This window comes from Diceros bicornis, chromosome 2, assembly GCF_020826845.1.
Source record: "Diceros bicornis minor isolate mBicDic1 chromosome 2, mDicBic1.mat.cur, whole genome shotgun sequence".
Lineage (NCBI taxonomy): Eukaryota > Metazoa > Chordata > Mammalia > Perissodactyla > Rhinocerotidae > Diceros > Diceros bicornis.
Window position 1 is genome coordinate 47,039,043 of NC_080741.1, and position 26,625 is coordinate 47,065,667.

Genomic DNA, 26,625 nt, shown 5'->3' on the forward strand with positions numbered 1-26,625 from the left:
ATCTTAATATTCTGCATATGTTCCCACTCAGTATTTTATTTCAAGATTTATCCTATGTCTCTATAGAATCCATTCATCCATTATAAGTGCTGTATAATTATGGCTATTTAATTATCCATTTTCATATTGATGGAGTTGTAGGTTGTTTCTGAGCTTTCGCTCCAGTGAACATCCTTGTACCTGACTTGTTAGCCTGTGAGAGAATGGCATTGCCGGCTCGTAGAGTGTGCACAACTTCAGCATTTCTACATCTTGCCAAATCACTTTCCAAAGTGTTGGTGCCAGTTTGTATTCCTACCAGCAATGAATGACCTTTCATATTGCTCTACATCCTTGACAACACTTAGTAATGTTAGACTTTTTAATCTTTGCTAATTTGATATATAGGAAATGGCATCTAACTGTGTTTTTGATTTACATTTTCCTGAGTACTGTCCTAGTGAGGCTGAGATATTTTCATATATTTATAGTCTGTTTAAGTTTCCTCTTCTTTAATTGGCTTGATCACATTATTTACCAAGTTTCTCTTGGGTTGTCTGTCTTTTTCATATTGCTATGTAGGAGCTCTCTCTATAGTCTAGATGAATGATTCTTTGTTGGTTAAATGCAATGCAAATATCTTCTCTCAGTCTGTGGTTTGTCTTTACATTTTGTTTTTATTTATTTATTTTTTAAAATTTTTTGTTTATTGCAGTAACATTGGTTTATAACATTGTAAAAATTTCAGGTGTACATCATTATACTTCTATTTCTGCATAGCTTACATCATGTTCACCACCAAAATACTAATAACAACCCATCACCACACACATGTACCAAATTATCCCTTTCACCCTCCTCCCTCCCCCCTTCCCCTCTGGTAACCACCAATCCAATCTCTGTCCCTATGTGTTTGTTTATTGTTGTTATTATCTACTACTTAATGAAGGAAATCATACGGTATTTGACCTTCTCCCTCTGACTTATTTCACTTTGCATTATACCGTCAATGTCCATCCATGTTGTCACAAATGCCTGGATTTCATCGTTTCTTATGGCTGAGTAGTATTCCATTGTGTATATATACCGCATCTTCTTTATCCATTCGTCCCTTGATGGGCACTTATGTTGCTTCCAAGTCTTGGCTATTGTGAATAACACTGCAATGAACCCAGGGGTGCATGTACCTTTACAAATTGGTGTTTTCAAGTTCTTTGGATAAATACCCAACAGTCGAATAGCTGGATCATATGGTAGTTCTATCCTTGATTTTTTGAGGAATCTCCATACTGTTTTCCATAGTGGCTGCACCAGTTTGCACTCCCACCAGCAGTGTATGAGAGTTCCCTTCTCTCTACATCCTCTCCAACACATGTTGTTTCCTGTCTTGTTAATTATAGCCATTCTGACGGGCGTGAGGTGATATCTCATTGTAGTTTTGATTTGCATTTCCCTGATAGTTAGTGATTTTGAACATCTTTTCATGTGTCTGTTGGCCATCTGTATATCTTCTTTGGAGAAATGTCTGTTCAGGTCTTTTGTCCATTTTTTAATTGGGTTGGTAGTTTTTTTGTTGGTGAGATGCATGAGTTCTTTATATATTTTGGAGATTAAGCCCTTATCAGAAGTATGGTTTGCAAATATCTTCTCCCAATTGTTAGGTTGTCTTTTCGTTTTGTTGATGGTTTCCTTTGCTGTACAGAAGCTTTTTAGTTTGATGTAGTCCCATTTGTTTATTTTTTCTATTGTTTGTCTTGCCCGGACAGACGTGGTGTTTGAAAAGATGTTGCTAAGACCGATGTTGAAGAGCATACTGCCTATGTTTTCTTCTAGAAGTTTCACAGTTTCAGGTCTTACATTCAAGTCTTTAATCCATGTGGAGTTAATTTTTGTGTATGGTGTAAGGTAAGGGTCTACTTTCATTTTTTTGCATATGGCTATCCAGTTTTCCCAACACTATTTGTTGAAGAGACTTTCTTTTCCCCATTGTATGTTCTTGGCTCCTTTGTCAAAGATTAGCTGTCCATAGATGTGTGGGTTTATTTCTGGGCTTTCGATTCTATTCCATTGATCTGTGTGTCTGTTTTTGTGCCAGTACCATGCTGTTTTGGTTACTATAGCTTTGTAGTATATTTTGAAATCAGGGAGTGTGATACCTCCAGCTTTGTTCTTTTTTCTCAGGATTTCTTTAGCTATTTGGGGTCTTTTGTTGTTCCATATAAATTTTAGGATTCTTTGTTCTATTTCTGTGAAAAATGTTGTTGGAACTTTGATAGGGATTGCGTTGAATCTATAGATGGCTTTAGGAAGTATGGACGTCTTAACTATGTTAATTCTTCCAATCCAAGAGCACGGAATATCTTTCCATTTCTTTGTGTCTTCTTCAGTTTCTTTCAGAAATGTTTTATAGTTTTCGGTGTACAGATCTTTCACCTCTTTGGTTAAGTTTATTCCTAGGTATTTTATTCTTTTTGTTGCAATTGTAAATGGGATGGTATTCTTAATTTCTCTTTCTGCTACTTCGTTGTTAGTGTACAGAAATACAACTGATTTTTGTATGTTGATTTTGTATCCTGCAACTTTACCATATTAGTTTATTACTTCTAAAAGTTTTCTGGTGGATTCCTTAGGGTTTTCTATATATAAAATCATGTCATCTGCAAATAGTGACAGTTTCACTTCTTCCTTTCCATTTGGATCCCTTTTATTTCTTTCTCTTGCCTGATTACTCTGGCTAGGACTTCCAGTACTGTGTTAAATAGGAGTGGTGACAGTGGGCATCCTTGTCTGGTTCCTGTTCTTAGAGGGATAGCTTTCAGTTTTTCACCATTGAGGATGATATTAGCTGTGGGTTTCTCATATATGGTCTTTATTATGTTGAGGTACTTTCCTTCTATACCCATTTTATTCAGAGTTTTTATCATAAATGGATGCTGTATCTTGTCAAATGCTGTCTTTACATTTTGTGAGCCTGGCCAGACAACAGATTGTAATTTGGTTTGAGAATGGGTGAGAATAATGACTTAGAAAGTTCAAGGTTGCTTTTACTTTGGTTTCCTCCCAAAGCAACAAATAAATTGTGCAAAGGAGAGAAATGAGACAAGATTGCAAGTAGATCATTGGAGTCCCCATGCTCTTGTTGTAGTTCGTGGAGATGTGCCTGAGAGCCATGGCCATTACAGTTCTCTTGGGGAAAGTTAAAGTCACAAATAGCTGGCCAGACCATGGACATGCACAGAGATTAGATGTGGACTTTATAAGTGGAGAAGTAGGTGGTTTGGGGGTGATGAGTTGATCAGGAATTGAGGGCTTTAGTCAACAGCGATGGCAATACCTGTCCTACCCACCTCCCAGATTTGTGGCAAGGTTCATGTGAGATGATCAATGAGAAAACTCGTTAAAAACCATAATGCAATTTTCTAGTGTAACCCAATTAATAGTAGCAATGATAAGGTAGTCCTGAGGTTTGGATGTTTAAGCAGGCGCCATTTGAAGCCAGAGATAAATTGTTTTCTTTCAGGAATCAGAAAAGGCTGCGCTGCCAATCCGTGTCTTCTTAAACTCGTACAATGTCTAATGACATATTTAAAGCTTAGCACCACATGGGGTGATTTTATGTGTTTTCATATGTTATACGCACAGGGTGGGAAAATAAAATTACCCACCTCCCACCTCGGCTGGTCTCCCTGGCACCTTCTGAGCCAGAAGCTGGGCAATTAAAGCATCAAGGTGCCGAGTTTCCCTCACAGAGTTGGGCTTGGACTAATTTCACTCAGGCAAGAAGCCACCAGGCACTGTCCACAGAGAGTTTTTGCTGTTCACTGTGGAGGAGGAAGGAAATTAAGGCTATGTGTCCAGCAGCTGCATGGTCATGATATAATTACCCACAAATATCAGGAAGTGAGGGGAGTTCTTAGCAAGTGAAGCTTAATAGACGTTTCATCAGTTTTCAGTTTGCCATTCAGTGAACAAGTGTTGATGAAGTGCCCAGAAACTGCATAGCATGGCATTTAGTTTTCAAATTTTAAAATCTCTGTAGCATCTGAAAGTAGAGAGTGGATTTCCAGGGCTTATCCTCGCAGATATAATTTGAAGGAGAGAATGAATTGCTGGTCCAGTGTCTTCATTGGAAACTAGCTGATTTCTCTGCCTGTCACGTCCCTCCACATTCCCAGAGGAGGTCTTCTGCTTTGGGCCTACGTACTGTCATTTGGGTTTTTTACTCTGAAGTATTCGCTTGATTTGGATCCCCAATCGGTAATAATGGTGGGTTATTACACTTGCTAAACAAAATTAAATGTTGTGTTTCTCATTTCTTGGAAATAAAGTGTTGAACCTACTCCAGAGAAACCACGGCACTCTCTGAAAATAGCAGTTTTTTGAGAAGCAGTAACCATGGTTGCTCTCATTTAGAAGCTGAATTGGTTTCAAATATAAAGTTTTGTTTTATGATGAAAGGGAGAGGAAGCTGGTCATTCCTAGGGAATGGGTTGGCTCTTTCCTAGTGACGGTTGTGCTACCTCTCTCCACTGGGAAGGCAGACGAGCAGCTACCCCAGCTTCCTTCCCTTCTAACCTTCAAAGTCTTCTTAATTCTACTTGATCTTACTTCCTATACTGGAGGAAGAGCTGTATCTTTGCTTGGTCTTTTTTTCCTTCTTAAAAAAAGTATTTTTAAATTGTACATAAAATTCCATATTCATCTCTTTGAAAAAAACAGATAAAACATAGTTAAGGCTGCAGTCCCCTCTGACCACCCCCTCTCCTGCCAGGCCCTTCTGGGCAGTATCCCTGGCATTTTCCAGGGTATATTACTCCAGAGCCTCATCTGTACATTGTCATATGTAACTGTGCTCTCTCTTGTACCTAGTATGCTTGACATCCATCCTGCCTGCCAACCCTGAGACACCTACTGCTCTGCCTGGAGGGAGGCAGGAGGCCCTGTTAGGGTGAGCCATGGTGATGTGACTATGTCCACACCAGCAGCTGGCCTAGCCCTAGCTCCCTAGCTCTCTGTCTGACTTGCCAGGGCTCTGATCCCTGTGTTTGCCTCTTATCAGTAGCTGGCCCTGACTCCCATTTGATATCTCAAATCCTGGTAGGTTTTGCGGTACTGCTAGTGTTCCTGTGCTGGTCCTTGGCCAGTTTGCTGTCAGCTCCGTCCCCTGCTTTGCTTTGGAAGGCAGAAGGGCAGACCCCTGCAGGCCACATTTCTTAAGCTCTGGTGTCAGCCGGTCTCTGGCGGGTTTTGGACAGTACTAATTCCGGCAAGACTGGAGTGTGGGAAAAAAGGAGAAGCCAGGGAATTTCTCTCTCTGCCCTGGTTAATGTCTTCTTCATGAATCCAGTTCCATCTGGGCAGACCTGCCTGCTTCAACTTCTGCAACTGACTTCAACCTTTGGGCTTTGTTAACTCTGCCTCCCACTTTGTTCCTTCAGTCTAGAGGTGGTGGTGGCATCCTGCTCTTCCGAATTTGCGAGTAGTTTCGCTGTCCCCTTGGCTTCTCACTCAATTTTAAATACTTAAGAGTATTTGTTAGAAGAACAGCTGGCAATGATTGTTTTTCACACCCTGGAAGTTTATTTTATGAATTTCCAAGTTATAGCTACTAGGACTTTTTCTTGATTCCCTTTCTGCAGAAAGCACTCATATCTGAGAAGAGGCTAATTCCTAGGGAATTGAGAGGGATCAGGTGGCCCTAGTACCTGATGTTGGGGGTTTTTGTTTAAGGGTAAATTGCATAGTTGGCACATGTGAGCTGTAGGTATAATTACTTATGGAACTATGGAAGGATTAAACCAAGTTATGGTGATAGAAAGAAAGGAATAGGAATTTTAGAACTAAAAAGGAGAGTTTAGAGTTCTTCCAGTGAATGTTTTGGATAGTCATGGTCATAGAGAAATCACAGATAAAGTAGAAATCACTCATTACCTAGAATGGAGGTATTTGATCTAGACAATGTATGAGACCAAAAGATGAACAAGGCTGGCAAAGGAAGCACCTGGCATGGTATCTTTCACGTGAATGGCCTATGACAGTTTGGCAGCAGATAGAATCTGCTGCCTGAGGGAAAGGGACAAGCTTTGGTATTGTGTAATCCTGTTGTAGGTCTTCACTTTGTTCTCCCTGACAGCAGGGAATCATCTTACAGCACAAGAGTGAGTTCTGCACTTGGTCACTGGGTCCCTGGGAAACCCAGTGTAGAGAAGTGATGAGACCTTCTCCTGTTTCATAAAAACTTGGCTTACAGGAGCATTTATTCCAATGATCCAGCCCATGATGGGAAGAACTGTCCTGACTTCAGGATGCAAAAAGACCTTCCCACAGTCTGTATTCTAGAGCAGATATTTGGTCTTTGTTAATTTTTGGTAAGAATATGAAATATTAAGAAGCTTTAAGGTTTTTTTAACTTTATTTTCATAGACAGCTTGGGTAACGTGAGCTAAGAATATCTTTTCATGTTAATTTCATCTGAAAACAAAAATAGAAATGAATAAGTATATTACGTAAATCCAGACTGGTTTTTTATGGCTGTCTCTGTATAGTCTTTATTTAAAAATATGGACGGTACCTACCAGAATGTTAAGAGGCAGAAACATTGAACCTGTGCCATTTTGGCAGTTTCAACAAAGAAACCAAATGGTAATTAAGTTTTCCCTTTTCTCGTGGAACAGTTACACAACAGTTACATTATTCTGCCAATGAAGCAGCCCTAGGAGAATTGAAGCACAGCTGGAAGCTGCACTCCATGTTGTCCATGGAAGTATTGCAGAACTTTCTAGTAATCCAGCACAAATCCACAACATAGGATTTTTTTTTTTTTGGGGGGCTTTTGAAAATTAAAAAGAAAAACTGTGACGCTTAATAGTTAATACAGGAGAATGTTTTCATCTGTAAATTAAGCAATATGAAGAGAAAGCTATATCCTAAAGGGTGTTTGTTTTAGTCAGGATTCTTGGCTACCAGGGACTGAAACCCAGCTCAGACCAGCTTAAGCAAAAAAGGAGGTTTTGTTTGTTTTTATAGATCCTAGTGTAACTCACAGAATCAAAGGAAATACTGTAGGAACCAGGCCCATTGGGAATTGGAACCAGGTCTTTGAAGCACATCAGCATCCCCAGTCTCTGTCCACCTTCCATTTCTGCTCTCGCTCTGTGCCAGCTTTATTTTCTGAGACATCTGCACCAGATAGAAGGCAGGGCCACCTGGAACCCTGGTCTCATGTCCTTGTTTCTCCTGACCAAGGAGAAAGAGAGAAGAGAATGTGCTGTCTCTGTCGCACATCCCCTAACCCCAACCCCCACCAGCTCCAGATGACAGCCTGGAGAAGGATTCAGGCATGCGTCTCCCTCTTAGCCAGAGGAGTGGGTTTTACAAGTGGCGGTCCGCAGCAGGGCTATATGAAGTTGGAGGAGCAGTTTCCCAAAAGAAGGGGAGGATGCTGTTTCGAAAGATGAAACACTTTGGGTCTGCCACATTTAGCAAGAGGAAAATTGACCTCAGGTCAAAATACCAACTGGATTGGGTTATGTCCTATCAGGTTCCTAAAGCTGCATAGAATAGGTATTCCTAGGGAATGTTGGAATTTTTTAAAAAGACATATACAAACACACACACACACACATATACTTACATAGTTTGTACAGATGTCTGTGATATGTTAAATGAAAACAAAAAGCAGGTCATAAAATAGTGTATAACAGGTTCTATTTCCATAAAAGTAAACCAGCCCTATAATAAACCAAACCTATATCTGTGTTTGAGTGAGGAGAAAGGTATGGAAGGATACAAAGGCTGGTGTTATTGGTGATATCAAGGAGTTGAGAATGGGGATGGGGGCCGGGGGAGAGGATTAGCTTTGCCTTTATATATAATGTATTGTGTCATTTCACTTGTTAAATTGGCTTGTATTGTGTTCTTAATTTAAGAAACATCCAATAAAGGAAAAAGAAGAGCCTATTCAGAGTGAGCTCAGGAGGGGTGTGGATGCAGGGCCTGAAGTTAGATAGCTTGGGAGTCCTGTCATCTTAGGCTGGAAATCCAGGGTTTCCCAGACTTCTCAGATTCCCAAGACTTGGAAGGACAGCATAGGACATGGCAAACCAGCCTGTCTTGGAGCAACAGCAAGCTGGAGAGATCTATAGTACTATTTGTTCACCAAGCCTGTATCCCTTCCAGAAAGCAGATCTGAATGGGTCAGACCCACCACCACCCCTCAAATGGCAAAATCTACCGGGCAGTGTCCTTGTCCAGGGCAGTCGTAGGCAGGGCCCTTCCTGCCCAGAGCACAAGTGGCTTCCTTCCACTCATGGACGGCCCCTGGTCCAAGCAGCTGTGGCAAGAACAACTGGGCTGCTTTAAGCGAAGCACCTGATGTGAGCCATTACTTATGTGGGAAAGAAGGACTGTTGGGCCCCTTTTATGGAAAAGAGGGCCAAGTAGCTGACTGGCCCGTTGAGCCTCAGGGTCTGTTCGGTTTGGTTGAGAACTTCCAATGCCTGCTGCAGAGGCTTGTTATAAGTAACCCATCCCTAGGAATGTCCATGGATGAGAACATGTGTGAGGTCAAGGTGTCTCCCTGCCTGTTGTCAGATAGCCACCATAATAAATGTGGCCAAAGAGACAGGGCTGAAATCTTGATAAGAGAACTGTTGATGTGCGACGTTGTGAGGTGCTGAAGATCAAGCGGATGACAGCAGCTGCCACAACAGCCAGTTGTTAGGTGCCTGTACTGTGCCGGGCACCATGCTGAGTGCACTACAGACATCATGGCGTATGATTCTCAACATTTCAGGCTGGCAGCTCTCAGTCACAGTTGATGGTTGAGACTCAGCATAGGCAATGTGCCTCAGGGCCCACTGCCAGTGAATGGCAGGTTTGGGTTTAGGACCTTTCCCTTCAAACCACACAGCCTCCTGAAGAGAGAGCCTTTGCTGGCATTTCCCACTCACTAACCTAAGGAGTTAGAGCAGCTTTGATTTTAGGTGCATGGTCTTTGTTCTTGAGATGGAATTATTCCATCAGACCACTAAAATCCAATAAAAAAATAATGTGGGGCCGGCCCAGTGGCATAGTGGTTAAGTTCGCGTGTCCCGCTTCGGCGGCCCGGGGTTTGCTGGTTCGGATCCTGGGCATGGACCTACTCACCGCTCATCAAGCTGTGCTGAGGCAGTGTCCCACATAGAAGAGGTACAACTCTACAACTATGATATACAACTAGTACTGGGGCTTTGGGGAGAAAAAAAGAAAAAGAGGAAGATTGGCAACAGATGTTAGTGCAGGGCCAATCTTCCTCAAAAATATAAATAAGTAAATAATGGAAGGATGCCTCTGTGTAAGGCAAGTGGCTCCAACCACTGGGAGGGGCATGTCTGTTCTCTTACTGCTACCTGGTAAGAGGGACTAGGGAGAGAATTGATCTGGGGACTGGGATGGGAGGATGAGTCCAGTTTGGACACTTTGAATTGTAGGTGCTTATGGACCTGATGCAGAGATGGCCAGGGTTGATTCTCATGTGTGCGCCTCAGAGAGTCCTTGGCCCAGACAGAAAGATGGAAGAAAACTCTAGGTGCACAATGAAAAAAAATAGGAGATAAAAAACACATATATAAATAATATGGTCCCAATTTTTAAAAATTGGATGTAAATTTACCAAATTTAACTGGTTATGTGTAGCTCTATGGTATAATTACAGGTGAGTTTTATTTTCCTCTGAATATTTTTGCTTATGTACCAAATTATTTATAGTGAATATGCATTACTTTCATGATCAGAGGGAAAAGTTATTTATACAAGGAAACCTATAAAGAACTATTTCTTTAATGGAAAATGTCCCATTTTGATATGCACAGGTGATGAGGTGGTGTCAGCAAATACCTCTAAGTATTGGTCATGATCCCAAGGAAATGTATGTGAATAGAGGCTCAGGTTCTCTGCATGATTACAAACAAACAAACCCAGCTCATGGCAGTTGACAGACGAGGAGCTTGATAGGAAGTAAGAAGGTCAGCTGGAAAGGACTGTTTTCTAGAAAATCCTGGAGCCTCCTCGGGCTGTCCTCACCCTCAGGCAGGCTTCAGAAATCTGGCTGGAAGGGGAGCTTTGTCTGGCTTTGTGGCTGAAATCAGTATCAGAGAAGGGTAGAGGACTGAGCTTTCAAAGCAGGTGTCTTTCCTGACAGTGGATAGAGAGCCTGGCCTTCTGAGGCTGTCCCTTGATGCCACAGCACGTGTTTCAAGCTGTTGTTCCCTTTCACAGCATATAAGTTAAGTTGACAGGACTTGCTATTGAAGCTGCCAGCTAAGCTGTAACTGGTCGTTCATTTGCAGAAATGAATGCCTTACTGGCTTAAGGTAATTGCTTCTGGTGTAACCCAGCTAGGCTGCTTACTCTTGTGGGGCCACAGTTGCTTATTCCGTCAAATTAAGGGGGTGGGGTGGAGGACATATCTCAAAAGCCTCTTTGAGCTCTAAGATCTTAGGATTCCCTGTTCTTCAGAGAATGGAAATATCTCATAGGAAGTGATTTGAAGAGGCTATTGCACACTTGAAAGGTGGCTAGTGCAACTGAGGAACTGAATTTTTTATTTTAATTAAAGTTTAAATTTATATAACCACGTGTGGCTAGTGGCTACCGTATTGGACAGCACAGCTCCTTAATTGGAAAACACTAATGTGAGGTGAACATTTTAAATGCCTATACATTTTTATACACACATTTTTGAAATTGAAAAAAACGTTTCATAATTTCAGAAAAACAGTTCAGGATTGTTACAGACAATATAGACAAGAAAAAGAAGAAAGTAAAAAGTAGTCCAAAACCCCTACTCAGAGATAGCTGCTGTTGGCGCCTTGGTGTATAACCTTCTAAATTCTCTTCTATGCTTATGTCGTAGTTAGCCAGCTGGCTTTCAAAAGCATAGTTTGAAATCATCCAGAAAGGGATAAGACGTGTTAGTAGGAGAGAATGCCTGTTTATTGCCCAGAAGAGAATACTGATACAGGTTTTAGCAGAATGGCTGATGTTTTTCTCTGGGCACTAGGTCATCAACCCCATGGGCTGGGATGCATTTGGACTGCCTGCTGAAAATGCCGCCATTGAGAGGAATCTGCATCCAGAAAGTTGGACACAAAGGTATGTGTTTATAGGCGTATTCAAACCCTTAAATACAGAAACCTTAAAAAGGTTTTTTAAATCTGTGCATGAGAAATAGAAAGCAAAGCAAACAAAACATTGCAGTCTGCCAAGCGATAAACAGAATTGTATATATTGATGTTTGTCTTGTAGCATGCTGTATTCTTATCTAAGAAATCACAAAGATGGTTTTGGGTATTCATTCATGTGTTCATTTTGATGCTTTGTTATTTGCAAAGTTATTCTTCCTTTGAGTATTTGCATTTGGAAGGAAAAAGGAGGAGAGGGTTGCATTTATTAAATTTCTACAATGCTTCTCATCTTCTTGACCATAGTTTGAGCTACATCCAAATTCCACATTGTAATTTTCTCTGAAGATTCTGTTATTTTTACCTTCACCACTCCGAAGCAAGAGGAACTTCAACATTCAGTGTAAAATTATGTGGCTAATTTTTTCTGGGTGTGGCTTTCTCCAAGGTGGGAACACTCCCCACCCCACTGGTGCCTCAGGCTTCCATGTACAGTCAGGCGCCGTATAAGGATGTTTCAGTGAAAGACGGACTGCATATATGACAGCGGTCCCATAAGATTAGTACCATATAGCCTAGGTGTGTGGTAGGCTACCCCATCTAGGTTTGCGTAAGTACGCTCGATGGTGTTCACATGACAAAATCACCTAATAAACCATATTTCTCAGAATGTATCCCCGTTATTAAGTGACACATGACTACATATGGGCCAGCAGTGCCCATCACTCTGCTTCCTAATAAAGTCTTGAGGCCCTCATATCAGAACCCAGCAGAATGTTCTCAGCTCTCTCCATCAGCCCCTCTCACAAAGATCTGGCTGTTTCCTTACCCCAGCCCTCAGAGATGTGGAAGGGCAGTTCCAGGGCCTGTCCCCTTTGTCTTTTACCTCCCTTTGCTGTATCTTGCACAAGGCTACATTGTAAAAACAGGTACTGTGCCATCCACTTCTCTTTTTTCTTCCTAATCCCTCGTTTCTACTTTTTCAGTTATGGTTAATTCTAGAATAATGGAAGTGATGAAGAAAGGAGGAAATTATGATCAAATAAAATGGATCAAATATGACATAAATTTGATGTAAGCTAGACCAGAGATTGGCAAATTATGGCCCGTGGCCAAATTTGGTCCTATTTGATTTTTGTAAATAAAGTTTTATTGGAACACAGTCACACCCATTTGTTTACATGTTGTCCATGGCTGCTTTCATGGTAGAGTGGCTGCTTTCATGATACACAGTTGAGTAGTTATGACAGAGACCATATGGCTCACAAAGCTGAAAACATTTACCATCTGGCCCTGTACAGAAAAAGTTTGCCGTCTCCGCCAGAGAATAGCAGTTAAGAAGATGGCCCCTGAATCAGGCCACTTAGGTGCAAATCCTGCCTTTCCTTCTTGCTGGCTTGTCACCTTCAGCAAATTACTTAACATCTCTGTGCCTCAATTTATTTATCAGTAAAAGGGGGTAGTCATAGATCCTACTTCGTACGAATGGGTAAAGATTAAGCACTGTCTTACTCAGCTGCTATAAAAAAAAATACTGTAGTCTAGGTGGCTTACATACAGCAGAAATTTATTTCTCACAGTTCCGGAGGCTGGGAAGTCTAAGATCAAAGCGCCTGCAGATTTGGTGTCTGGTAAGGACCTGCTTCTCAGTTCGTAGATGGACATCTTCTCTCTGTGTCCTCACATGGTGGAAGGGACAAGGGAGCCCTCTGGAATCTCTTCTATAAAGGCACTAATTCCATCCATGAAGGCTCTGCCCTGTTGACCTCATCACCTCCCAAAGGCCCCACCTCCTAATACCATCACATTGGAGATTAGGTTTCAACATGTGAATTTTGGGGGGGGAACACAAACATTCAGACTATCGCAAGCACTTTTCTGCAAAATGCTTAGCACAAGGCCTGGAATAAAACAAGCTATTGTTAGCTAATCAGAGATTACCTAGAGAATTTTTTCGTGGCTTTTCATATTTTCAGTCTGCTTCAACTGAAAGAGGATGCAATAGAAATGAATTAGTCCTTTCTCTTTAATGAAAAGAGAAGAAAAAATGATGTATTTCCTTAATTTCATGTTATATTAAAGTTGATTAATTCACTTCTCTCCCTCTTTCCCAATTGTTGGACAGTTTTAGTTTTTAAGTTTTGATTGACAAAGCACTAAATCAGATTTCTTTAGGATTTCCACAATTTGTGCATTAAGGCTTTTCTCTTCAATTTTAAACTTATAAATTCTTGGCTTAAATTTGTGCAAAATACAGATATATGGATGGGCCAGGTGTGCACATATCAAAGGGATTGCCTATCTGAATGGCCAGAGGAAGGGCCAATCCCCAGGGCCAGTGTGGTTTCTGGTAGATTCTGTATGAGTCCAAAGAACAGGTGTCTTCTAATATGCTGATATTTTTGTTGATTTTTAGTGATTAATTTTTTTGCCAGGACAAAACGACACTTAAAGCCCTTTTGAATAATCTAGACTTTTATGGTTTTCCTTCACATTCTCAAAGTGTGGGTTGTTTATGGCTTTTCCCTCCCCTAAAAACCAAACTTTCTTTCCTTTGTTTCGCAGTAATATTAAACACATGAGGAAACAGCTTGATCGACTGGGCCTGTGTTTCAGCTGGGATAGGGTAAGTCAACCCTTTTTCCTGGAAGGTCTTTGTTTTAACGAGGGTCCTGATTGCACTGGAGACTGTGCACATTTACTTCATGTTCTTCCTCTTGGGTTGGGAGAAGGGAAGGGAGGGAGGCAGAAAGGAGGGAAGGATTAGCACTCAACAAATAATTTGCCTGCAAACAAGTAATTTTCTGTGGGATTAAGCTAAGACAGTTAACTTCTTATTTAACTTCACGGTTGGCTATGATTTATGTGTGGCAAAAGCTTTGCATAAGGATTTCTCCTGTTCTCAGCAATAGTTTAAAAAGAAAAACTATTGGAATCTGTCTAAAAGTGATTCAATATCAGCCCATCTGGTCCTTTTAGGTGATTTGGTGTTAAGTCGATTGACCATTTATTTATCTTTTGTTCCAAGTTTGAAATTGACAGACCATAGTGATTCTGTCACAAATAGCCTTTTGGTGTAAAATGCTTTCAAACTGTATATTAAACCAGTGGAGAATTCCAGACCTGAAGAGTTCAGCGAAGACCACGTGGATGTTAAGAACACTCACGCTAGATATGAACTGAGCCCTTCAAAGCTCTGGCTGAAGGCCCTCTCCTTAGACAGTGACGAGTGGTCTGTTAGGTAAGATAGACTCCTGCTTGTCCCCTCCACGAAGGGCCCTTCCAATGTCATGATCCCCATTGACTCCACAAAATGATTGAGGTTTTCATTGCTGGGCATTCCTTTTACTCATGAGAAGTTCAAATTCACATCCTTTTACTCATGAGAAGCACCTGGAACAAATCCAAATGAGATCTCCTTCTCCTCCTCCAACTATTTCTTAAATGATTGAGATTTGATGAGTACAGCGAAAAAGAGCAAAAGTCAAACACATTTAAACAGTCTCTGATTTTTTTTTTGGTAGCTCCTTTAGATAAGGTCATGAGCTGAATCAAATTCTAATTGCACCACTGATGCCATTTTTACCACTGACTTGCAAGGTCACCAGTGTTTCATTTGGTGGAGGTGTGAAAAAGTCCTGGCACCTGGGGCAAGGTGCCAGTAAGGAATTGTTGATAGAGAATGAAATGCTGTCTAATGCAGAGAGAATTCAATAATACCCAAAGCTCTCCAGAGATGAGATTATAGATTTTTTGAGGGTGAAGATGGACTCGTTAACCCTCTAGGATGATAACTAGCCTAGTCCTGCACAGGAACATCAACCATAAATGGTTCAAAAAATTAATGGATTATTTTCCTGATCATCATAGAAGATTAGAAAATACAGAAAGTGTAAAGAACATAAGTCAGTGTGGCTAATGGTGTGGTTCCTTGCAATTTTTTATTTTGGAATTATAAACGTCTATGTAATTTACTTTTCCAAAATTGAATTCATAATGCATATTTTTTATCTTGCTTTTTTTTACTTGCTATTCATGAACGTTTTCTCATTTTATTAAATATTCTTTGAAAAAATGACTTTTTATAGCTTTATAGTTTTCCGTCTTACAAATATATCATTATTTATGTAACCTATCCCTTACTATCATACATTTAGATAGGTTCTAATGTTTTCCTGTTATAGATACGGGTTCCCAATCCCTCTTGTGCAAATCTGAAGTCCAGAAACTCTAAAAACTGAAAGTTTTTTTGTAGCTCATTTGACTGTAAAACCTGACCTGAACTGATGTCCCTATCTCACTAAGAATGAATATTCATATATTTTACTATAGGAATAGTAGTATAACTGATTACCAGGTGCTTTCCCAGACCTAGTTGGGTAAATACACTATCAACTTTTAATATCCAATAATGTCTTAATTCTGAAGCACATTTGACTGCAGGCATTTCAGATAAAGGATTTTGAACCTACAGTGCCATGTTCTAGATAAATACCACGCTGTTGCTACCACTGTCTAATAGGGTTGTTACTGAGCACTTACCATGGGCCAGGCACCCGTAATTATCTCTTTGAATCCCTAGAAAGTTCTAAAACATAGGTGCTTTTATTGACATCATTTTCTTGCTGGTCATTCAAGTGGCAGGGGTGGGCTAATCCACTGGCCAGTTTGACTGCTGTGTTCGTCTCCCACACTTGGGGCAGAAATCTTGGTACACATATTTTATTATTTAATATGAATTCTCAAAAAAGCCATGAACAAGTTTAAGGCTTATGGTACTTAAGACTTAAAGGATACTTAAAGGTAGGGGCTGGCCCGATGGCACAAGCGGTTAAGTGCACGCACTCCGGTGCTGGCGGCCCGGGGTTTGCCAGTTCGGATCCTGGACGTGCACCGACGCACTGCTTGGCAAGCCATGCTGTGGCGGCCTGCCATATAAAGTGGAGGAAGATTGGCATGGATGTTAGCCCAGGGCCAGTCTTCCTCAGCAACAAAAGAGGAGGATTGGCAGATGTTAGCACAGGGCTGGTCTTCCTCACAAATAAAAAAAAAGCAAAAGGATACTTAAAGGTATAATTTGGCTTATGGTACTTAAAGGTATAAAGACTATACAAATTCATACTCCCAAGTTATTACATAGTTGCTCTCATCTGTATTTCTTTTATCATTAGTGACAGTGAGTTTTTTTCATATGTTTAATAACGTTTGAATTTGGGGTGTATATGTGAATGATCTAATCATTTAGTCTTTTGTCCATATGGGTAGGGGGTATTTATCCTTTTCTTAATGATTTTTATTTTGTTACAAATATTTTTCCTTGCATTTTGTGTATAGTGGGATTATTATTAGCACACAAATATGTACTTGGAAAGACCTTCTGTGAGATAGATAAATACATTCATATTTTCTTCTCAGTCTTTTATGGTTTAATTTTTATATTTAGCTTGTCTGGAATTATTTTAATATATTATATAAGATAAGGTGTTACTACTTTTTCTAAAAAACCAGTTATTGCTGTTTTTTATTTTTAAACAGTCCTTTCCTCATTGCTTTAAAAGGCTACCTGTGTTGTAAGCTAGTTCTTTTATACTATTATACTTAAGTTCTATTTCTATTCATTTGATCCATTTATATCATTATTAAACTTTTTAATTATAATTGCTTTATAATTGGTTTAAAACCTGGTAACTGAGATTTCCTCTTATTGTCTGATATTAACCATGCCATCCCTTCTGTCTTGTGTTTCTGGGTTTTTTGATATATTTTGCCCATTTTCTTAAACTTTTAGCCTTTATTTGTTGAATTCTTTTGGTACATCACTTGTAGATACAGTTAATTAAAAAATTTTAAAAATGGGCAAATCATGAGAGGGAAATATTCTTTTGGCCAATCTAGAGTTTTTGTCTTTAATAGGAAAGTATAAGCTGTTTGTATATGTTTTCATAACTAGTATTTATTTTCTAATTAGACTTTTTAAAACATAGTTTTAGGTGTCCTTTTCTTTCATGGTGTCTTGCATTTTGGGTTTTGTTTTCTTTTTTTTCCTCTAGAGACTTAAAAAAATATCAATTCTATTTTTTATTCTGCTAAAAATAGCTTTAAGAGTTTAAAAAAAAACATGTTTAGTATCAACATAAAAAATAAAAGTATATATTTTTTGCTCCCCATGTAAGATAAGGAAATTAGCAGGCAGTTACACTTCCCACTCTCTAAACCTATTTTCCAGAGGTATTATATATATATATATATATATATATATATATATATATATATATATACACTGTGAGTTTTTAGGCCTAATTTATTCTTACATTGTAATTTTTCTGATCTTGTATCATTTCTTCAATATTATGTTTGATATTTGCTTCTAGTTTTAAAATCACATTCATAACAATTGTTTAAATTGAATGTTCCTTACTAGTTTCAGTGCTCATCAGTAGACCTTTTAGAGCGACTGCCAATTTTTAAAATTTAGATTTGTGAAAATGTTAACTCTTGCTTTTTCTGACATCATATATTATTTTGATAACTGAGAAGACTTTCCATTGCTCTCACCTATGAACAGCAATTTATTGGGATATGGAATTCTTTTTTCTTTCAAATCTCTCTAGTAAACCTTGATCCTTGATCTTTGTCTCTCTCTCTCTTTTTTTTTTGTTGAGGAAGACTGTCGCTGAGCTAACATCTATGCCAGTCTTCCTCTACTTTTTATGTGGGATGCCGCCACAGCATGACTTGATGAGCAGTGTGTAGGTCCACGCCCAAGATCCAAACCCGCGGACCCTGGGCCGCTGAAGCAGAGGGCGCGAACTTAACCACTACGCCACCAGGTCGACCCCCTTTTTTTTTAAAAAAATAATTATAGACTCACAGGAAGTCACCAAGATAGTACAGAGAGATCCTATGTACCCTTCACCCAGCTTCCCCCGATGGTGACATTTTCTATAACTACAATATAATATCAACACCAGGAAATTGCCGCTGGTACAACACTATTAACTAGAGTATAAATCTTGTTCAGATATTTACCAGTTTTCACATGCAGTCATTTGTGTGTGTGTGTGTGTGTGTGTGTGTGTGTAGTAACAGTATGTAGAGATCACATGTAGAGATTTATGTAACCACCACCACCTGATCCATTGGCCTTTGGTAGAGAAGTCTGAGACCAGCCCAAATTGTCTTTGTACGTATAGTAATCTTTACACTCCCATTATGATGCTTGTGGATTCATTCTGTCTCTGTTCTTGCCATTTAAATTTTTCATCAGAGTATATCTCAATGTCAGTCCTCTCACTTTAATTTTGCCTGGTGCTGAGTGACCGCTTTTGGTCCACAGTTGTGGGTCTTTCCCTGTGGCAGTTTTATAGGTCCTCTTTCAAGAACACTGTCAGCATGTGCTCTGTTCACTGTCCTCCAGTGTTTTCACTGCTTATCTCATGATTTTGGTCTCTTTGTTCTTCTCTGCCTTGTGGAAGAACTTCTCATGTTTGCTTTCCACGTCAGTGATTCAGTTTCTATTGAGTCACTGCTGGTTTGTCTAGTTTCTAATGCAGATATTAATTTTGCTATTGTATTTTTAGATTTCTTCTTATTTTTCCTTATCTCATTCAGTTTCCATTTTCTTTCACAAGCCTCTTGGCTAGACTTTTTTTTCTTTTTCTTTTGCTACTTATCTAGTTTTCACAGACCGTATATGTTCAGAAATTTTCTTGAGAATAGAAGGAGATACTCTTGAAAAACTATTTTTGTTTCCTGAAATAAATCTTTTGACAAGTTTGGAATGCTATGTTCTCCTTATTTGTTTCAGAATCTTTCATAGACACCTTGTGGATTTTTTCTCGTTTCCTGAGTGAGGTGGACTAGTATATCAATTTAGAGATACATCAGCCTGAGGGGAATGGAGTGGAAGCTCTGTCGTATTCTCTGGACCATTTTTTGCTTTCTGGTTTGGGGAACCCACCACTCCTGGTGCATCTTTCTCTTTGGTTGCTCTTTACCCAAGTGTGAGTTGTGACATCACAGATACCCCTGACCATGACTGCTTGAAGTGCTGCTGAGCCACCACAGCCAGAGGCGTCCAGTTTGTGGGCTTTCCATCTGCCCTGTAGCCAGCTGTCCCCTCCGGACCTTGCCCTTTCGAGTAAGGGGTGCTAGAGCCCTGCTTCTCAAGAACTCAGCCTGTTCTTAAGAAGGGGAGATGCGGTTTGGCTTAGAGTATTTTTCTTCTACCTGGTCCCCTCTGCCAAAACTCCTTGACATCTCTGGTATGTCAGTGACACCTTCTGTTGTTTCCAGTGCTGGTGCAGTCCCCTCGACCCCCAGCTTGATATTCTCTCGGTCATTTTAATGGGAGTAATGGAAGCAAGTTTAGATGCATGTGTTCTCGATGCCCTCTTGCCCAGGAGGCCACCAGTGCTTTTTGATTAAACCTTTACAATCTGTTTTGTCATACAGAGCAGCAGCAAAGTGAGGAGCTGGAGGAATAGTTTATTTAATTGAGTAGGCAAATCTGTGCCCTTTGCAAGTAACATTCCTAAGGTCTCATAAAAACTGGATAATTCAGCAGATGGCCAGCTGACAATTAACAGAATGTTTAAAAGATAAAATGGCTCAGAAATGTTATCTTCCTCCCACAGATGGAGAAAGCCAACTTCAAAACCTGGGTCATGGCCTCCTTCTTCCTGCCTCTCCCTGAGTGGGAATCCCTGTAGGAAGGGTCCAGCTCTTGAGCTGTGTTGTCATCTTTCTTACATAAAGGCTTAATTCCCTGAATTTAAAAAAAATGTATACATTTTGGAATTAATGCATTTCTGGTGAGCCAAAATGATAACGCCGTGAAACTGTCTCACTTTTTTAGATGTTATTCCCAAAACAGCTCGTATCATCTTGAGAAGAAGGAAAGTAAGACCCTGAAAGCTGAATTTGAATAGCTGAACATCTACTAAGGGAAGAGTAGAGAGGAAGTAAAATTCCAAACTGAGTGATGAGATACATGTGTTTCTTTGTGGAGCATTTACTTTGGGGAATAATTGGCAGCCTTTCTGAGGAGCAGGTGTCGACTGCATTCTACCCCATGGGTTCAGGTTATGGCCTTGGTGATCATGAACTGGTCCTAGGGGATGGCCCTATGAGTTCCTTGTGACAGATGACAGAGTTAGCTTCTAAGTTGCTCGACGTGGCTCATTGAGGCAAGTGTCTCTGACTTCCATCTCTGCCTTCTCACCAGCGCTCTGGTGGCTGATCTGGTTCTGGACCAGGCCTGGGCTATGAATCTTGATTGAAGTAGACTGTAGGGCCTGATTTTTATCAGGAATTATCTGGATAATTGTTTGGGGAGCAGTCCCTAGGAGTTCCCTTCAAAATCAGACAAGTATAAGAAGGAAAAAAAAGTCCAAACCAGATAGGATTCAAAGTAATGCCTGTGGAATCTGCCAGAGGAGGGCTTTATTATTTGTTTATGGTGCTTGCTGAGCAATCCCCAAACAATCATACTCCAGTGTAAAACCAAAACAAAACAGAACAGAAATGTATTCCAGGACTGGGCACAAATGATGTTTGGATTAACTTTTCTTGTTCTCCCTTACTGGAGTAATCAAGAGTTGACTCTTTGCTGAGTTTCTTTATTGTGGCGATCTTATGAGTTTTTATTTGCGCTCATTTTCATTGGATTTTAAATTCCTGTGTCTGATTTCCTTCTTCTGTTTCTGTATTCAATCTTCTGTACCTGTTGGTGCCCAGTAATAAGATTGACTGCTTTGCCCATCAGTCCCATCCTGGCCAGGCAAACCCGGAATTACTGCCCCCTAAGACAGTCGTCCATTGAAACAAACTCAAACACGTCCTCCCATCTTCCTTGAAGGCAGTGTGGGCTCAGAGGGATGTGGAGTGTGGTTATCTTAGAGCAGTGGAAGAGGCATGTCACAACTCGGCTCTATCAGAATTTTTATCAGGACAGGCTTTTGGTGACTTTGAGCTTTTCCAAGTTTTATCCATCAATGGCGCATAGTCTGTGTAACATAGGGGGGCTGCTGAGTTGTTTGTGGCATCTCCACCACATGCACAGATCTCTGTGCTTCTATTTCTCTCACTCTCTCCATCTTTCTTCCCTTTCACTATCATCTTTCCATTCCCTTGTTCTCTCTCATCCCTTTTCCTTGACTTACCTGCTTTTCTTTTCCTCTCTTTCTTCCTGTCTTCTTTCTCTCTTGCCTCTTGGTTTTGGGGGTAATTTTTTATTATGGAAAATTTCCAACTTATACTAAAAAAAGGAGAATAGTGTAGGGAACCCCCAAACACTCATCACCCAGATTGCTATTACGTGGTCAATCTGATTTCATCTACACTCCTCTATTCTGATTTTGCAGCAAGTCCTAGACATCATATAACTTCATCTGTAAAGAGTTCAGTATATATTGCTAAAAGATAAAGGCTCACTCCTTCCTTATTCATAATTCCATTATCACACCTGAAACAATTAACGATAATACCATAACATCATGGAATACCAGTCATTTTGGAGATTTCTCTGGTTGTCTTATAAGTACTTCTTTACAACGTGGGTTTGTTTGCCTGCACTTCTCCTGGTCTTTGTTAGCTTTTTCTTCTCCACTCCATGTCGTTATCAGGGTTTGGAAACAGTAACCTCTTTCCATCCAAAACACACAAGCTGTTTGGACCATGCCTGCATGAATTTATTTTCAAAGACAGCGTGATTTGTATGATTACAAAGTAAGAATTGTTGCTGCTTCAAGGGCCTTCCTACCTTGGCATTTTATTTACATAGAGGACCAGACGTTTGATAGGAAGGATTAAACTCTAAGAAGTCATGAGGGCTCCAGGATAACTGAAAGATACATTTTGAATGTTTTTTATTTTAAAAGAATTTAAAGAGTAACTTAAAACGAAAAGAACTTGGGGGCAATCGAGTGCCTGAAAACCTGATTGGGAAGATTCTCGCGTGAGAGCTCAGAGCCTGGTGGTTGCCTTGACAACACGTAACAGGCACTCGAAGTGTTGGACTCGCCGAGTCCTCTTTCAGATCCTTACAGAGGTGAAGCAGTTTGTCTGGCAGATTTCTGGCTTTGGATTACTTGTTTTTCCTCAGAATCAAAAAATTAACCTTTTTCTGGAGGTTTTCCTTTGGTTGGGAGGGAAAACGCGTTACCTTTGTTTGAGCTGAAATGAATTGGCAGTTTATCTGTTAGTGCTTACCCATTTACAGGAAGGTTGGTGCTGGTGCATAAGGTTTGTGTTCAAAACTGTAGTCATCTTGAGGTTGGGATGACGTTTCATCATGAATACGTAGCACACATGCGGCTCACCTCACACACAGCTGTGCCAGCTCCGTTCTTACCAGCCTTAAACATGTGAGTTAAGTTCTTCGTTGCCTCAGCCAGGATAGCGTTCTTGGACCCTTCAGCCCTAACTAAAGACTCTTCAGCCTCTCAGTAAATATGCCACTTCAAGGAAGCAGTTTGTTTTATCCGAAGTCCTCACTGGTGGTCATGAGCCCATTCAGGTCATCTCTATCTAGGATGTACACACTGGCTAATGGAAATAGAATTTCCTGATTTAATGCTTGTTAAGTGCTTTTAGGAGATAAGTTCTTGGACGCTCATCTCAGAGGACTGGGTTTTGATGATGAGTCTTGCCGTTCACACATGGTGGGCATGATGTGTTGCCCCTCTGAGCCTCAGCTTCTCTCTAAGGAATGTTTCTTATGGTTATCAAAGAGATTAGACCACTATTTCAATGCCTTAGAAGATAATGGTACAAAACCTCCCTCTCGAAAGCTGAATCAGGCCTCCAGGTCAGTCTTGCTCATCGCCCAGGTACAGCCTTTGATAGAGTGGATGCCTGTAATTGTATGGATACAGTGGGCTTTAAGTGTGTTGAGAAGCAACATCTAAAAGGTCTTGAAGATGAAGTTGTGACTCCATGAAAATAACAAGGATTACTTATATATGTACTTATACCAGTGGTTCTTTCTTAAACTTTGTGGGCATCAGAATCACCAAAGGGGCTTGTTAAAGCAGATATCTGGGCTCCACCCCCAGAATTTCTGATTCAGTAGGTCTGTGATTTTGTTTTTCTATTCAGGAGAAAGGATCCCAGACCTTATTAGGTAGGAATCAAAATACAGGCCAACCATCAATTCTCTCTGACATAAGGTAAAGCATAAATGAATAATAAAAACAAATTGTTAAAAAGGCAATGTGTTTGCAAATACAAGAATTATTTTCATAACTTCTTTAATTGTGAAATATTAGACATGTATACACTAGAGCATAAAACATGTATATATACCTTAATACATTATTGTAATGTATATCTACCACCTAGGTTAAGAAATAAAACTTTCCCAGCACCCAGAAGCTCTCTGTGTGCTCTGTTCCACTCACAACTCCATCTCTCCCCACTACAGGCAGCCACTGTTCTGGCATTTATGATCATTACTGCCTTGTTTTCAATATAATTTTACCACCTACGTATGGTTTTTGAAGTTACATAAATGGAATCACATAGTATGTGTTCTTTTGTGTCTAGCTTCTGTAATTCAACATTTTTTCTCCATTTTATTATAAAAATTTTTCAAATATTTGGAAAGGTTGAAAGAATAGTACAATGAGCATTCATCTGCCTTCCACCTAGATTCAACAGTCATTGACATTTTGCCTTATTTGCTTCATAACTTGCAGACATGGTGGCACTTTGTCCCTGAGTACTTCGTCATTCCTGTCTGAAGACTTAAGACGTCCTCCTACAGAATCACAATACCATTTTGACAACTAAGAAAATTAACAGTAATTCCATAATATTATCTAATATCCAATCCATATGTGAATTTCCCAGTTGTCCCAAGAATGTCTTTTATAGCTGTTTTTATTTTTATCCTAGACAAGTCCCCTGCATTAGTGTCCTATTGCTACCATAACAAATTACCATAAACTTAGCATCTTAAAACAACACAAACTTCTTATCTCAGTTTCAGTAGGTCAGAAATTCAGGTGGCTTGACAGGGTCCTCTCCTTAGGGTCTTACAAGGCCAAAATCAAGGTGTTGGCAGAGGTGTATTCCTTACTGGATGCTTTACAGAAGAATCGCTTCCTACCTCATTCAGGGTGTTGGCTGAATTCAGTTCCTTGGTGGTTATAGAACTAGGTCTATTTTTCCTTTTTTTGCTATTATTACAATGCTACTATGTCAACATTCTGTCAATCCTTGGGCCCAGAGCACTGATTTCTGTCAGTTTATCCTAGAAGTAGAATTGCCGGGTCCTTAGCTATATGTGTGATCAGCCTTTGTAGCTATTGCTGATTTTCCAAAGTGGTTGTACCAATTTACATTTCCACTCAGGAGTATATTAACATTTCCTTTCTTCCACGTCCTCACAACAGTTGGTATTATCAGGCTTTTTAAATTTAGCCAATCTGGTCGCTATCTCACTATGATTTTAATTTCCTTGATTACTAATGGGATTGATCACCTTTTCGTATCTTGATGGCTATTTGGATATCCTTCTTTGGGAAATGCTTTTTTCCTAATGGGTTATCTTCCTTATCTTATTGATTTGAAGAATTCTTTATATATTCTAGGTAGGATCCCTTTGTCAGTTACATGTGTTGCAAATATCTTTTCCCAGTTTGTGTCTTGCCTTTTTAATCTTTTAAAGATGACTTTTGATTAACAGACGTTTATTTCAATGTAATAAAATTTATTAATCATTTCTTTTATGGTTAGTGTTCCTTGTATCCTATTTATAAAATATTTCTTTATAAATAATTCCATAAAGAAATTCTCCTGCATTATTTTCTAAAACTTTTTATTGTTTCTCCTTTGTCATTTGGATCTCCAGTTTACCTAGAAATGATTTTTTTGTGAATACTATGAGATAGGAATCCAATTTCATATATGCCATATGAAAGAAAGAGTTGCTCTAGATATTTATATTTAAATTGGAGCGATGACAGGCCTGTACACAGAAGTTACCCCAAAGCCTCTGTGCTGCCTTACGTGTGTTGTTTGACCAATCAGCCTCATTTCTCCTTTTCTGAAAGCTACAATTTAAAGCATTTTGCTGATATTTTTAGTTTTTAATTCACTAAATTAAATTCCACTGACATCTGTTTTGAGGCTTATGGAATTCTTTAGAAACGAGGGGGTTTATCAAATGAATTATTTGGTTTGTTGTTTTAGGTTTACACATTGACAAATAGCCTGTGATGGTATTTGTAAGTAGTAGTGCTTAGAGCAGGAGTAGGGAACAGGCCAGGGCTAAAGGGTGACGTGAGGCTAACCGGCACTTTTAATGAGATGGTTTCTGTATTATACTGAAAGTTCTGGGGATGGTGTTTCTTCTGGAGTTTCACACTTGGGTTTCACATGTCTTTCTTATAAGAGAAATTCACTTGAGATGTCCATTCACTTTGAAGGATGAGCCATTCCAGGATGAGAGTTATTCATAGTATCTGATAGCCCTAAATTAACTTTTCAAATGACCTTTCAAACTTACTGACAAAACATATCCTATGTTTGAGGAATTACATGCAGCAGGGAATTTCAGGTGAGCCTAGGAAAGTATAAAACTTTTCTTCCACTAAGATCCTGGAACGTCCAAGGGAAACTGGCAGATGGCCAAAGGACAGTGCCAGCTAAACCAATTTGCAAGAAAAAAAGAAATACAAGGTGGAAGGATTGAGGAATTAGACTCCACCTCTTAATGTAAGGAGCAGCATGCATCTATAGACAGGGAAGGACTTGTTGGTGGCCATATTTGGAGATTATCAGCTATGGAGGAACTGGATGAAATCACTGAGGGAGAGTGTGGAGAGAACAGAGGGCCCAAGATGTCCTTGATTTGGGGGGTCAAGAGACAAGGAGGAGCCAAGCGAGAGTCCCAGGGTTGGAGGAGAATTGCAATAGCATAGTATCACAGATACCAGGGGAAGAGTGAGTTTCCACAAAGAGGGATTAACAATAGCCACTGGAAAAAGGGAGAAATGGGGCCCAGAAAGCTGCTGATGATCAAGTTGATTATAAAAACAAGCTTTGGGGGAGTGGATTCTAGGAAGATGATGGAGTAGGAAGCACCAGGGATCTGTCTCCCCACCTGGACAACAAATTGCACTGGCAGAATCTGTCTGATGTAACTATTTTGGAACTCTGGAGTCTATTGAAGTCTTGCAACTTGCAGGGGAAGGATTAGATGGTAAATTGCAATTAATTTTGGTCAATTTCAGCTCTTTGCACAGCAGTAGCTACCAATCCCTCACCTTCCAGGCCCTGGCAGGCAGCTGTGCACATGTTCCTGGAACAGCTTGCAAGCAGCTTGCAGGAGCCAGGATGAGCAATAAGGTCCTTATCTTCCAAATATCAGGGATCTGTGTTCTTATTGCTACTTCTGATCACAAAGGTGCAGAAACAAAACTAGGTACCCTTTGTTGAATATGCTTTCTCCCCCTGCATTGTTGCAGGCCCCTCCACT

The 26,625-nt window shown here is 40.0% G+C and overlaps 1 protein-coding gene across 2 annotated transcripts in view; it reads left to right on the forward strand.

Moving 5' to 3' along the window:
- LARS2 (leucyl-tRNA synthetase 2, mitochondrial) overlaps positions 1 to 26,625 on the forward strand; it is a 164,453-nt gene that overhangs the window by 14,921 nt on the left and 122,907 nt on the right. For both annotated transcript variants that reach the window (XM_058556627.1, XM_058556636.1), the window contains exons 4-5: positions 11,021 to 11,112; positions 13,707 to 13,767. In XM_058556627.1, the coding sequence (XP_058412610.1) occupies positions 11,021 to 11,112; positions 13,707 to 13,767 (153 nt within the window). The remainder of the gene's footprint in view (positions 1 to 11,020; positions 11,113 to 13,706; positions 13,768 to 26,625) is intronic.